The sequence below is a fragment of the Clinocottus analis genome, unplaced genomic scaffold (assembly GCF_023055335.1).
Source record: "Clinocottus analis isolate CAN_PGR_092001 unplaced genomic scaffold, fCliAna1.0.p SCAF_12, whole genome shotgun sequence".
Lineage (NCBI taxonomy): Eukaryota > Metazoa > Chordata > Actinopteri > Perciformes > Cottidae > Clinocottus > Clinocottus analis.
Genome location: NW_027175843.1, coordinates 19,681,564 through 19,694,851, shown reverse-complemented (window position 1 = coordinate 19,694,851; position 13,288 = coordinate 19,681,564). Strand labels below are relative to the sequence as shown.

Sequence of the window (13,288 nt, the reverse complement as noted above, 5' to 3'; positions counted from 1 at the left end):
TTTTTTATTGCTTTTAAGGCTGCACATGAAGACATCACAAGCAGCGGATAGTCCGGTCTGCTCGGTGCATCTATAAATAGATGGACAGTGAAACCCGACCATCTCCCACACTGACACGAAGCCTTAAAGCTGCACTGGTCTAGTTTTGATTTGTTTTGTTGACAGTGATTTAAATGACTGCAATGTGAAAGTTGTGACAGGTTTAATCCCGCAGCTCAGCCCCGCGCAGCATTTTGAATTTGGATTATTTCTCGCAGCCTGTAACTTTGAGTGTACTTGACCTGCTACGACGCCAGACGACGCACAGCAGCAGCAGCAGCAGCTGGCTGCTGAACACCACGGCACATTTAGCTTTTTTGCTCCCTCAGGAGTTATGGCACAGTGTTTACTCTCACACGACCAGAAACACAACTCCAAACACTCGGTGATGCTGCTGTGTGAGTTGGAAAACATATTTCCAAACACCTTGCAAACAACGGCTTCCTTTCATGGCCCGAGCGTCCACGCAGTCACAGCGGAGGACTTATTGAAATGCAAATGTTTATTATCATTTGTTATTCTCGTTATCTGTCCCCTTTGCGGAGGGAAAAGAGGTGCTTGGACGAAACCTACATTATTCAAAATTTTCACACCAATCCGACTCGGCAAAAATCCCGATCTGATTTGGTTGTCCGACCAAAAGCTGTAAAAAATAGCTCGACAGCGCCCCCTTTAGACGTGAAAGCCCACACTTTTGGCCAACAATGACCGATTAACTTGAAATTTGACGTCCATGTCCAGGTGGGACTGCTCTTCAAAAAAGTCAATCGTGGCATTAAGCTCCGCCTACTTAGATTTTCCGCCATTTTGAATTTTGTAAAAAACACTATTTCCAACTCCTCCTGAACGCTGGGTCCAATTTTTACGAAACTTTCTGTGATCGTTATTGGTTCAATGTGATCAAACGATATTTTCATCTTTCTTGATAACTCATTGCGTTTAGAAGATATGAACCAATTAGCGCTTTAGGGGAGTGACTTCGTACGTCAATGCATATAACTGCGAGTAGCTTTGTTTTTTCCCCGTGATTTGTCACTGCTGCCATCAGGTTGTGGCCCCACCAAAAACAGCAACAAACCTTTTGTACCTAAACTTCATTAATAGTGAGCACACACATCCGCTGGGCTGCTAGTCGAAAGTAGACTCGTCGAAAAAACGTGTTTTTCGGTTCAGAAATTGGAAAATGGCCTCCTTTAAGCCTTTCCGATCTTCTGCTTGTGCTTTCAGACGAGTCTGAGGACCAATGAGATTACAGGACCTCAAAACGCTCCAAAAAAACAAAATCAAAAACTGCCTCTCAGTGCGAGACACTAACTGTTCGAGTCCCACAGTCTGGTATGTTACAGGGAAGTTACTTTGAGTGATATCCGTCGTCGTTAGAGGGACTTATGAGTGTTTTAGTGAAACGTTACAAATCACTTCGTCGTGTTTATGTTGTTTACGTAGATATTAAAATGTATCAATCTTTTTATTTAAATGTAAACCGACATATCTTCTCACAAAGGTTCAGTACTTTAGCAATTCAAATGAATTAGATCGGAACAGTGGATGATGAAATAGCACAGTTTTAGTTTAGAAAAAAACACACTTCCTCATGTCATGAGGTCAGAAAAAGGGGCGGGGCTACACCTGAATAAACCAACCGAGGAGCTGAGCTCAAGAAAACAACACAATTCACACACAGTGTCTAAATAGTAGTTAGAAGCGGCAACGATGTCCACGTTCACTCATTATTAGAACCTCTATAAAGTTGTTTTTTGCATGTTGTGGCACATGAACTCATAATAATGCATAAACAACATGGTTACAAATCAAAGTACTTTGATTACAGGATTGGACGCTTTTGTTTTTCCTACAGCTGAGGTGAGATTTGTGCGTTCTGTTTTCATTGTGTTGTTTGGTTTCCCTCCAAATGGTTCACCAAACAGATGATGAAGAAAAGTGCTTCACAATGTCTGCATACCATACTAGGGTATCACACCCTGGGTATCATGTGTGTCTGCTGGCCACCTCCCCTCCCTGTACTCTCTCTCTCACCCCTCTCAGTCCGGATTTAGACCTCTCCCCCCTCTATACCTCGTCCTCCCCTCCCGTCTCTCGGGGGCTTCGTGGGTCCGACATGGAGGCAGCGCCTGACGGATGTCCCCGCCGGCCGGCGGGTCCGGGGCCGTGAGTCCAGGGCTTCTCTCGCGGCCTCTGCGTCCTCGTCCCGGGACCATGGAGCCTCTCGCCGAGGTGAGACCTCCTCGTCGGCTCGCGTTTGAACCGAGAAGCTTGCAAAGAGAATAACATTTGAAGGTTCCCTTTTCTTTCTTTGCGTCCGTCTGAAGTCACAGAAGCTACAGAAACAACGTGCTCAAGTGCACTGATTCATTATTCCCTCAATCGGACTGTTGAGTGACCTTTTAACGTCTTCATGTTCTCATTTCGATCTCATTTGTAATTCTTCAACGTGTAATGTTTATTTAGACAAAGTTTGTTTGTTTACTGACGAACACCACGTTGAATGAGACCACTGCAGTGTGTCTGTGTGAGTCACAGACACACTGCAGTGTGTCTGTGACTCACACAGACACACTGTGACAGGAATAGTAAGCAGGAGTGTCTCTTAAATGTTCAGTAGTATTGTTGCATTAAAGTGTACGGAAGTGGCACATCTTTTATAGTTGAGGACTGCTTTCATTTAATAAGATGTAATCACGCTGTTTGTCTCCTCATGTGGACTCTGCTGGTCTACGTGTTGCTGTGTAGAAACAGAACGACCTCGATCACCAACACGGAGCTGCAGAGTTTATTCTGGTGCTCAAACTGACCCCAACATGACGGAGCGTTTACTGACAGCTTTACTGCTCTCTCTCTCTCTCTCTCTCTCTCTCTCTCTCTCTCTCTCTCTCTCTCTCTCTCTCTCTCTCTCTCTCTCTCTCTCTCTCTCTCTCTCTCTGCTACAAGCAGGGCTACAACAGCTGTCTCTCTCTCTCTCTCTCTCTCTCTCTCTCTCTCTCTCGTACTCTCTTTCTTGCAATCTCTTGCCCTCTTTTGCTATCTCTCTCTCTCTTTAGCTCTCTCACTCTCTTTTTCTCTCGTTATCGCTCTCTCTCTCTCTTTCTCTCTCTCTTTCTCTCTTTTAAAACATATGCAGCAAAATATATTTCATACGATGGCACCAAAAATTCACAAATGACCTCTTGGGTTAGGAATTCATTTGACATTTAAATATCCTGCTGAGAGAACAGCTTCCTGACGTCACATGGTGTCACCTGACGTCACCTGGTGTCACCTGACGTCACCTGGTGTCACCTGGCGTAATCTGGTGTCACTTAACGTCAGCTGGTGTCACCTGACGTAACCTGGCGCCAACAGATGTCACCTTATGTTACCTGACGTCACCTAGTGTCACCTGGTGTCACCTGGTGTCACCTCCGTGCTCTACAGATTTGCCACAGTTGTCATTCAGAAGCTTTTTCCTGTTCAAGTTGCAGCAGCTTCCTGTGCATGACACGCACCAAGAGAAGCTCCTCACACACCTGTACCTGTCCTGGAGGGAGGGAGGGAGGGAGGGAGGGAGGGATGGATGGATGGATGGATGGGGGGGTCGTTGCAGAGCTGTGTGTTCAGCTGATTCTAAGCGGTCGATGTTCTCCCTTTCCCCAGGTCCCGTTATTTGAGATTGACCAGGATGAAGAAGAGGAAGAGGATGCTCTCTCAAAGAAGAGCAAAGGTATTGTGTCAACTTTTTACTTCTCTACACAACATTTATTGTGATAATTACAAAGAAAGAAACTGCAAAGACTTTATAAGAAGTGGGCGTCGTCCCGGTGACGTCACCCATTAATAACTTTTTATGAACTGAAAACCCACTGAGAGAAAATATGGACCACTTCTATACAACCAGAGGAGTTGCCCCCTGGTGGTCAGGAGAGAGAATGCAGCTTTAATACATGAAGCATAGACTTCTATACAACCAGAGGAGTCGCCCCCTGGTGGTCAGGAGAGAGAATGCAGCTTTAACGCATGAAGCATAGACTTCTATACAACCAGAGGAGTCGCCCCCTGGTGGTCAGGAGAGAGAATGCAGCTTTAACACATGAAGCATAGACTTCTATACAACCAGAGGAGTTGCCCCCTGGTGGTCAGGAGAGAGAATGCAGCTTTAACGCATGAAGCATAGACTTCTATACAACCAGAGGAGTCGCCCCCTGGTGGTCAGGAGAGAGAATGCAGCTTTAACACATGAAGCATTGACTTCTATACAACCAGAGGAGTTGCCCCCTGGTGGTCAGGAGAGAGAATGCAGCTTTAACACATGAAGCATTGACTTCTATACAACCAGAGGAGTTGCCCCCTGGTGGTCAGGAGAGAGAATGCAGCTTCAGCACATGAAGCATTGACTTCTATACAGCCGCCTCTGCACCAGCACTAGACATCCTGTGTTTTCAGTCGTTTAGTTGTCGCCGTCTGTACATTAGCAACACATGCTCTGGCGCCCCCTGCAGGCACAGATCCTGACCCGTTCATATACATGAACTTCATGAAGAGTCACTGCTGCTACGACGCCATGCCCACCAGCTCCAAACTGGTCATTTTTGACACAACACTACAGGTATGGAGTACTTGTTAATTTTGATTTCCACGAAAAAAGACCCACAACTGCACGACTGTTCTGGGTTGTAATGATGGAAAACACTTTTGTGTGTATGTGTGTGTGTCTTCATGTCAGGTGAAGAAGGCTTTCTTCGCTCTGGTGGCTAACGGGGTGAGGGCCGCTCCGCTGTGGGACGCCAAGCTCAAGTGTTTTGTGGGTGAGCTCCAACACGCCTCTGTCTCTCTGGCATCCACACACACTCTCATCCTGACCACCAGGGGGCGACTCCTCTGGTTGTGTAGAAGATATATATATATATATACTTTTACCTGTGTTTGCAGGTATGCTGACCATCACTGACTTCATCAACATTCTCCATCGTTATTACAAGTCTCCTCTGGTGAGCCGTGTGACCTTTTGGATTAAACATTTGCAGCCTAAACATAGAGATGCCAAATGATCCAGTTGCACAAAAAATAAGCGACACAAAATGAATATATATGTATATATATATATACTGTGATCACATGCTGATATGGATGTGTGTTTTGTCTGCAGGTTCAGATCTATGAGCTGGAAGAACACAAGATAGAGACGTGGAGAGGTCTGCACAGCACGACTGTGTCCTTATGTAGTTCATGACATGCATTTGTTTTTGGTAGTTTGTGTTGATATTGTGTGTTTCTTTGTCTCGCTGCAGAGATCTATCTCCAGTACTCCATCAACAGGCTGATCAGCATCACTCCTGACTGCAGGTGAAACCAGTCTGTAAAGCCACAGTTACATTTCATCATTTAAACTGTAATAAAATCACACAGCGGTTCTCATTTCATGGAGGAGTCGAGCAGCACATCCATAATGTGCCTCATCATCCCCTCACCTGCATTGATTCTCACCTTTAATCATGAGTTTTGTCGTCTCCTCAGTCTGTTTGACGCCATCTACTCCTTGTTGAAGAATAAGATCCACCGCCTGCCGGTCATCGACCCGGCGTCGGGCAACGTCCTGCACATCCTCACTCACAAGCGCATCCTCAAGTTCCTCCACATCTTCGTAAGACTTCTTCCTTTTTGGAATAAACATTCATCCACGTAATATTTATTATCATTCTTACAACAAGAATGCATCTCTTTCTATCTTTCAAAAGACACAGGATTCGTAAAATGGCCGACAAATGCAAATACAAAATGGGAGATGGGCGTCGTCATAAAAATTTCACAATAAATGTTCTTTTATTCTGAAAAAATACAAATAAAAATACAAATTATATATATATATATATATATATATATATATATATATATATATATATATATATATATATATATAAATAATTGATTTTATTATTATTATTTTTTACGGATAAAATAATTTAATTAAATAAAAATATATATGTATATATATATATATATATATATATATATATATATATATATATATATTATATATATATATATATATATATATATATATATATATTTATATATATATATATATATATATTTATATATATATATATATATATATATATATATATATATATATATATATATATATATTTGATCAACCATGCTGATGTGTATGTATGATTTCTTTTCAATAATAATAAAACATACGCCCTCCAGGGATCAATGATTCCTAAACCCAGGTTTCTGCAGAAGCGCATCAATGAAGTGGGGATTGGAACCTTCAAACAGATCGCGACGGTCCAGGAATCGGCGTCCGTCTTTGACGCTCTGACCATTTTCGTGGAGCGAAGAGTGTCCGCTCTGCCCGTCGTCAACGAGAAAGGTAGAGTGACGTCACGCTTGACATTTGGTGCTTTTAAGAACAATATATTTTACTACTGTTGGACTGAAGGACTCCTTCCTTCAGCTCTATATAAATGTTTATTCTTTTAATCAAACTATTGTCTCTCATTCATTTGAGTCATTTAAGGTTTACTGTATGCTTTGAATCCTCATTGTTAGTTTAAATACTACATTTTATCACTTTTTACTGTTTATACACACATTTCACACAATTTCACACAAGTTTGTTCAGGGAAGATTGGTTTGAGGTGATGGAAATTTGGTTAAAAGTCATAAAAATTTTGTTTAAACTCATGGAAATCTGGTCAAAAGTCATGGAAATCTGGTTAAAAGTCATAGAAATTTGATTTAAAGTTGTGGAAATTTGGTTAAAAGTCATGGAAATCCATTGGTCACAATGCGTATGAACCCTATCTATCGTCAAGAGTGGATGCCATTGTTTTGTATTGTGTGTTTTGTCAGTAAAACTCTCAGATGCTCTTTCATGCATAATGTGTGTGTGTCCACATCTGTGTGTGTGTCTCCTCTGTAGGGAAAGTGGTGGCGCTGTACTCCAGGTTTGATGTCATTGTGAGTTACTTTCCATCCGATGAGTCATGTTATTCACTCAATCCATCGTCACACAGTTTCATGTTGTTTTTGTCCTGTTGACATTTCATCTTCCACTTTGGGAATAAAATACAACAATTTACATGGTGATTACAACTCAGAAATGGACCACTGCAAAAAGTAAATAAATATTAAAAAAATAGAAAATATAGTGGGATTGCAATCCAATCGCATAATGAATTTGTACAATCTAGAAAAAAGCCTGCAAAAGCGTAGTTTAATTAGCTCATGCAGAGGAAAAATCACCAGTGAAATAACAGTGTTGCACCTGTGGAATGAATGCACAACACAGAAAGTATACATATATTTGTATAGTTAGTCATATTGCTGCACATTTATGTTTTTTTTTTTACCTTCTCCATCATTCAGAACTTAGCCGCCCAGAAAAACTACAACAACCTGAACATGACGATGCGGGAGGCCATTTCCTCCAGAGCCTGCTGCATGGAGGGCGTCCTCAAGTGTTACCCTTACGAAACACTGGAGACCATCATCGACCGCATTGCCAGGGCGGAGGTATACACATACACAATGAATCAAGTCAGCAGGGATTTGGACTGCGATTTTAAATCACTAACTTACAAAACATGCCATTAATATGCTCTCCTCAAAGCCACCAGACTCCATTCAGACCACAGTCGTTCATGAAAACCCACTTCGTCCCAACGTGTCATCGTCTTTCCATTGTTTCCACCAACAATCACCAACTCTGGTTTGGTTGAAATCGGTTCATCAAGTTGGGTGTGAATAGAAAAACATCCGTTTATAAGCGCTGCTCAAAGTCACCAGAAGATTTAACCCACGAAACATGTTGACGGACGTTCGTGGCGTCGAACGTCATCGCCTGATTGGAAATGGGAAAGAGGCCAATCACGGATATTTTCAGTTGGTTTTCTTGCGTTTAACAAAACAACAGCTGCATTAACTCATTAATTCTGGTCTAAAACAAATGTAAGACTGTATAATTGTTACCTTTCCAGTTCCTTGTTTCTCTGAGGATACAGTTGCATCTTCAAGCTTTTTAATCAAAGGATTTTCATTTCAGGTGCATCGTTTGGTTTTGGTGGACGGTGACGATGTGGTGAGAGGGATTGTCTCCCTGTCTGACCTTCTCCAAGCCTTGGTTCTCACTCCTGCAGGTATTGACGCTCTGTACTCCTGACTCCAACCCTTCCATTCAACCTCTTGCGTCTTTCTCTGATTCCCCCGGTTGTCCGTCCATCATTGGAGAAAGCTTCCTCCTCGCCTTCGTCTTCGACTTCTTTCGTCCTCCTGAAGACGATGCGGCTCTTTCTGCTCGTCCGTGGGAATAAAGTTCCAACTCTGTCAGGTTTCCTCACTCGCCTCGAAGTATACTTCCCAAGACAAAGTGTCCTTATTGGACAAACATCCTCTTGCAACACAAAGATCAACCTATGGAACATTTTCCTAGTCCTTTGCTGTGATCAAAACGAACCAACGTCTTGCCAACCGTCTCATCTGAAACCTCACGGAGAACTAACCTCTTTACATTTATTCTAAAACTCTCATTACACATTCAAACAAACTGCAAACAAAAGGACACACCCTGCCCCTGTAGGATAAACAAAAGCCACCAAACCAATCTAGAAGTTTCCCCATCCTCCACCGTCTTCACGCTGAAATCCCTCCTCTGAAGCCACCAGCAACTCTTAGCCGACTCTTCCCAGGTAGGACGCCCAACCCGAGCTGCTGGTCGGCTGCCTGTCTGAGCTTGCATCTTTACGTTTCCTTTGAATTACAAAGTCTCCGCTTGCTGCCTGTTCTCGGCTCTTCTGTAGATTCTCCAAATGGATCACATGAGGGGGAATTGGTGTAATGAGCTAATTATACCTCAATAAAGACAATGAATCTCATATTATTTACCATCAAGTTGACCCTTTGTTATGTTGTACCATTCCCACCCATCTCTGCTTTAAGAATCTGTTAAGCACCTGGGAGACAGATGTGACGTGATGGAGCAATCAAATTGAGATTTTATTATGACATTTAAGTGGTTTTGGGGGATTGGTGCCTGTTCGGAAACAAGCCTTTTCTGATCTTGAGTTTTCTGGAATGCAGGATAATAAGAGTTTGCCTGGTTTTCCCACAAAATTCTAGTTTTCTTTCTGGGAGAACCTTTAAGACTTCAACTGCCAATGAAGATCATGTGCTTTGATCGAAAGCTGCTCGGTAATGGACCTCACATGTTGGGGGGGGCAGATCTCAAAAAGCAAACCTGCGTTATCGTCCTTGTCCCGTGTCAGCATGTCAATACGAGAATGCTGGAGTTACATCATACCAGATTTACCAGTAATACAAGCGGCCATCTTGGAGGAACTATTTTTTTTTGCCTGGGACTAGGCAATTTGATACAACATTTAGGTTGTTTGACTGCAGTTTATCAATTTTTCCTGGTTCATCTGATATGATGTGAACATGTTTCAGCCTTGATGAAGCTGTAGCATTAGACTTTGTGCTCGTTTTCACTCTACAAACACTGTAAATATGTGTTTAATTTGAAATAAAACGGTACAAGAGTGTGTTTTTTTTTAGTTGAAGTGAAGTCGTAGTTACTCGTAACACAAGTGTGAGAATTCAAACTTAGCAAAGTGAAAACATTTTCCTCTATTGTTTGATCTTTTCCAGATATTTACGAGGGATCACGCTGTCAAACCTGAAGAAAACCAGATGCAGGTTGTTCGCCACAGGTTTCAATCACAGTCCAGAGGACGAATCTGAAACGAGGAAGTGAAACTCAACCTCAAGGCACTTCACACCCGAGTGATGCGGCTCAGTGGCAGCCAGCAGAAGACTGTGGTTGTGCTGGGAAGCTACCAGTGTGGAACGAGATCACATGTTGTGGCTGGAAAACGACTTCAAACCGATGAACCACACATCCAGAGACTTCTTAAACCGAACTTGACGAATGCATTATATTGGATTTTTTGTTATTTGCTAATTATTTTTCTTGGAAATTGGAGACGCCCCCTCCCCTTCCCCCTCCTCCAGAAAGACTTATTACGGCCCATATTTCCATCTGTTGTTGCGCAGGGATCTGGAGAACCTCGGGAGCAGAGGAGGAAGTCAGGCGACGTAGCATAAAGAGCATCGGAGCCGGCTTAGAGAGAAGATCGGGGTATTTTTTTGTTTTCAAGAATGTTCTGCTTAGTCCCGCCCTATTGCGCTGTGATTGGAATTGTTCCTGATTTAGCCGCCGGCTAGTTAGCTAGCTGGCTTGCTAATGCCACCGTGCTTTATAGAGTATGACACAAGCAAAGCTGTCACTCATAATTCCAAGTCGTCCGAGTTGGCTAGTGCTAGCCAATCACAGCACAGTAGGGGCGGGACTAGACAGAAACTCTTGGATAGGAAAAATATCGTAGTCGGGGTCACCAAAATTTTGTTGTTTAAAAATTTAAAAAAAAAAGAGTTTATTGGTTTGTACTTGACTTTTTGGTCTTGATTACAAATTATTCATTCACGTATTGAAAGTATTGGATCTTGGAAATTGTGTTATCGCATTTGCGTGAGAGCACTTCTGCTCTGGTCATAATGTTCATGTAATTACTGATTAATACGATTAGTTAATGATACCTTCACATTGTTAGTATGTTACCATATTATTATCTATATTACCTTATTTCTGTTTTCTAATATAGAATCCCTGACCACACCTCACGTTGTCATGTTTTTATTACCACATTGTCACAAAAAGGAAACCACAACATTACCACTAATTAATACTAAGACACTAACATTTGGAATTACCATTAAGTTGTTCACTTGATATTGACACCCTTATTACCGTGTTATTATTAGGCTGTAACCCTCATATTTGTTCAGTGTGCACCACCTAATCTTTAATGTTCTCTGCCATATTAAAACTAAATGACGTTTTTTTGAAAAGCAAAAGTCTCTGAAGCGTATATTTATTGTAGTTGTTATGAACCTAAAAGCAAAACATTTTATTTATTTATTCTTCTTCAGAAAATGTTTACCTTAAATTATGTTTTTCCAGATATTTGTAATGCTAATGCGGTCCAGCTGGTACATAACAGAGCATGAGGTCCACTCTGTCAGGTGATCAGACAGCCGATGTGTGTCTGGATGATGAGCTATGACTCTGTTTACCAGGGGTGGGTTTGTTAACTCTACCACTCTCATACATCCTGGTCACATTACCAGTTTACACACACACAGACACGCAAACACTAGGTAAATAGCTCTGCTTCTGTTTATATCTTGGCAATCCTCCTTTATGGGCTGTAATGCAGATGACAAGGATAGAGGAGAAGTTCTGTAGTTTTGTTCTTCTTTCTACTAGTAAGGGTTTAAAAAAAGATTGTAGTTTGGTTTAAATGAAACCTTTTCTAGCAGAAAAAAACAAGCTACACCACAAACAATAGCACAAATGTTTATATATATGAGTATAAAAATAAAGCTGAGCTACTTCTGTGGAGTCTTTTGCTCTTGAGTGTTCCAGCAGGTGATAAAGTGAAAAGGTGATAACTGTCGTCCTCACGCTCCTCTGCTTAACAACTTCCATCCTCTTGAGCAAACAGTTGAACCACCAATCCCCAGCGCGAGCTGCCGAACGTCTGACTTTGCCTCTGAGCAAACACAAGCAGGCGAGATGCAGCAGAGCGCCTCCAGCTGACACAACTGATGGGTGACACGCCGACTGCAGACATGGATCCCAAACTGAGGTAGGAGGCCGCTTCTGAACCTTTGATTAGTTTGGCGTTGCGTCAAGAGGATAATTGTGTTGCTCTTACTGTGGGGAGGCTTTGTATTCTTACCAACCTGACCTGAACGCGTGTGAAGTCCGTGTAGTTTTGTGTCCGTAATCCAACCCGAGAGGCTTTCAAATATTCAAAGATGGCCGATGTTGCAGGTTTACAGAGTGCAATAAATGGGAGCATGAATATTTAGAATTAAATCTACATCAGAATATAGAATTGGTAAAAGTTAAAATAAAGTGCATGGTATGTAAGTGGTATGTGAAAGTGAGACGTCTAATGATAAAGTGGCAAGTGTATTCAAGTGTGAGGTGTGGAGTGGCGAGTAGAAAATTGTAGGAAATTGTCTGCGGGTGACAGGGTCAGTCAGTCGGGGACCCGGGCTCTGTTGAGGACTGTGGACCGATTCTGAGAAGCCTGAGCAGGTCTACAGTGATGTAAACAACCTTCAGACAAGAGAAAGTCTCTTAAGTAAAGCGAGGCGGGCGGGGCCGCCCCACCTAAAGCCACAAACTAACACAACACTTTCAAGAAAAAATCAGCTGTCGGAACCACAGCCAGGTACACACTGGGCCTGATGGGACCACAGCCAGGTACACACTGGGCCTGATGGGACCACAGCCAGGTACACACTGGGCCTGATGGGACCACAGCCAGGTACACACTGGGCCTGATGGGACCACAGCCAGGTGCACAATGGGCCTGATGGGACCACAGCCAGGTGCACACTGGGCCTGATGGGACCACAGCCAGGTACACACTGGGCCTGATGGGACCACAGCCAGGTACACACTGGGCCTGATGGGACCACAGCCAGGTGCACAATGGGCCTGATGGGACCACAGCCAGGTGCACACTGGGCCTGATGGGATTAGCGTGTGTTCTTTAGGACTAGAGGAGGTTTAATGCAGGTGTGGAGAGGGAGCTGGGTTTTCCCTGTTGAAGAATGTTTTCATAAGTCTTTATTGACAGTCATATCAATTGATAGACGACCTTTGATATATAGCTTCGTCAGAGACGGGGACAGCGTCTTACGTTTCAGTCTGAGAGAGAGATGAGGAGGCAGGAAGGCAGGAATGCAGATGCTAGTAGTTTAGTTGTTATCTGAAGGACTTGGACCCTCCTGGTGCCTTTAGTGGATCCTTTCTGGTGCCGTTAGTGGACCCTCCTGGTGCCTTTAGTGAACTCTTCCTGGTGCCTTTAGTGGACCCTTTCTGGTGCCTTTAGTGGATCCTTTCTGGTGCCTTTAGTGGACCCTTTCTGGTGCCTTTAGTGGACCCTTTCTGGTGCCTTTAGTGGACCCTTTCTGGTGCCTTTAGTGGACCCTTTCTGGTGCCTTTAGTGGACCCTTTCTGGTGCCTTCAGTGGATCCTTTCTGGTGCCGTTAGTGGACCCTCTTAGTGCCTTTAGTGGATCCTTTCTGGTGCCTTTAGTGGACCCTCCTAGTGCCTTTAGTGGACCCTCCTGGTGCCTTTAGTGGACCCTTTCTGGTGCCGTTAGTGGACCCT

At 43.1% G+C, this 13,288-nt stretch overlaps 1 protein-coding gene across 3 annotated transcripts; it reads left to right on the top strand.

Annotated features, from left to right (window-relative positions):
- The first annotated feature begins 2,098 nt into the window (after positions 1 to 2,098).
- On the top strand, positions 2,099 to 10,714 carry prkag3b (protein kinase, AMP-activated, gamma 3b non-catalytic subunit). Of its 3 annotated transcripts, none has more exons than XR_011077308.1 (13): positions 2,099 to 2,274; positions 3,691 to 3,757; positions 4,533 to 4,639; positions 4,757 to 4,838; positions 4,963 to 5,021; positions 5,180 to 5,225; positions 5,322 to 5,376; positions 5,548 to 5,674; positions 6,247 to 6,412; positions 6,965 to 7,002; positions 7,411 to 7,557; positions 8,087 to 8,729; positions 9,688 to 10,714. XR_011077308.1 is itself a non-coding variant. In XM_068572558.1 (13 exons), the coding sequence occupies exons 1-13, from the start codon at positions 2,179 to 2,181 to the stop codon at positions 9,717 to 9,719; spliced, it is 1,083 nt and encodes a 360-aa protein (XP_068428659.1). In that variant the 5' UTR covers positions 2,099 to 2,178; the 3' UTR covers positions 9,720 to 10,714. The 3 variants fall into 3 exon arrangements, 2 of the variants coding, with proteins under 2 accessions (XP_068428659.1, XP_068428658.1); XM_068572558.1 differs by having other exon boundaries at positions 6,280 to 6,412; positions 8,087 to 8,180; XM_068572557.1 differs by having other exon boundaries at positions 8,087 to 8,180.
- Positions 10,715 to 13,288: the final 2,574 nt, after the last annotated feature.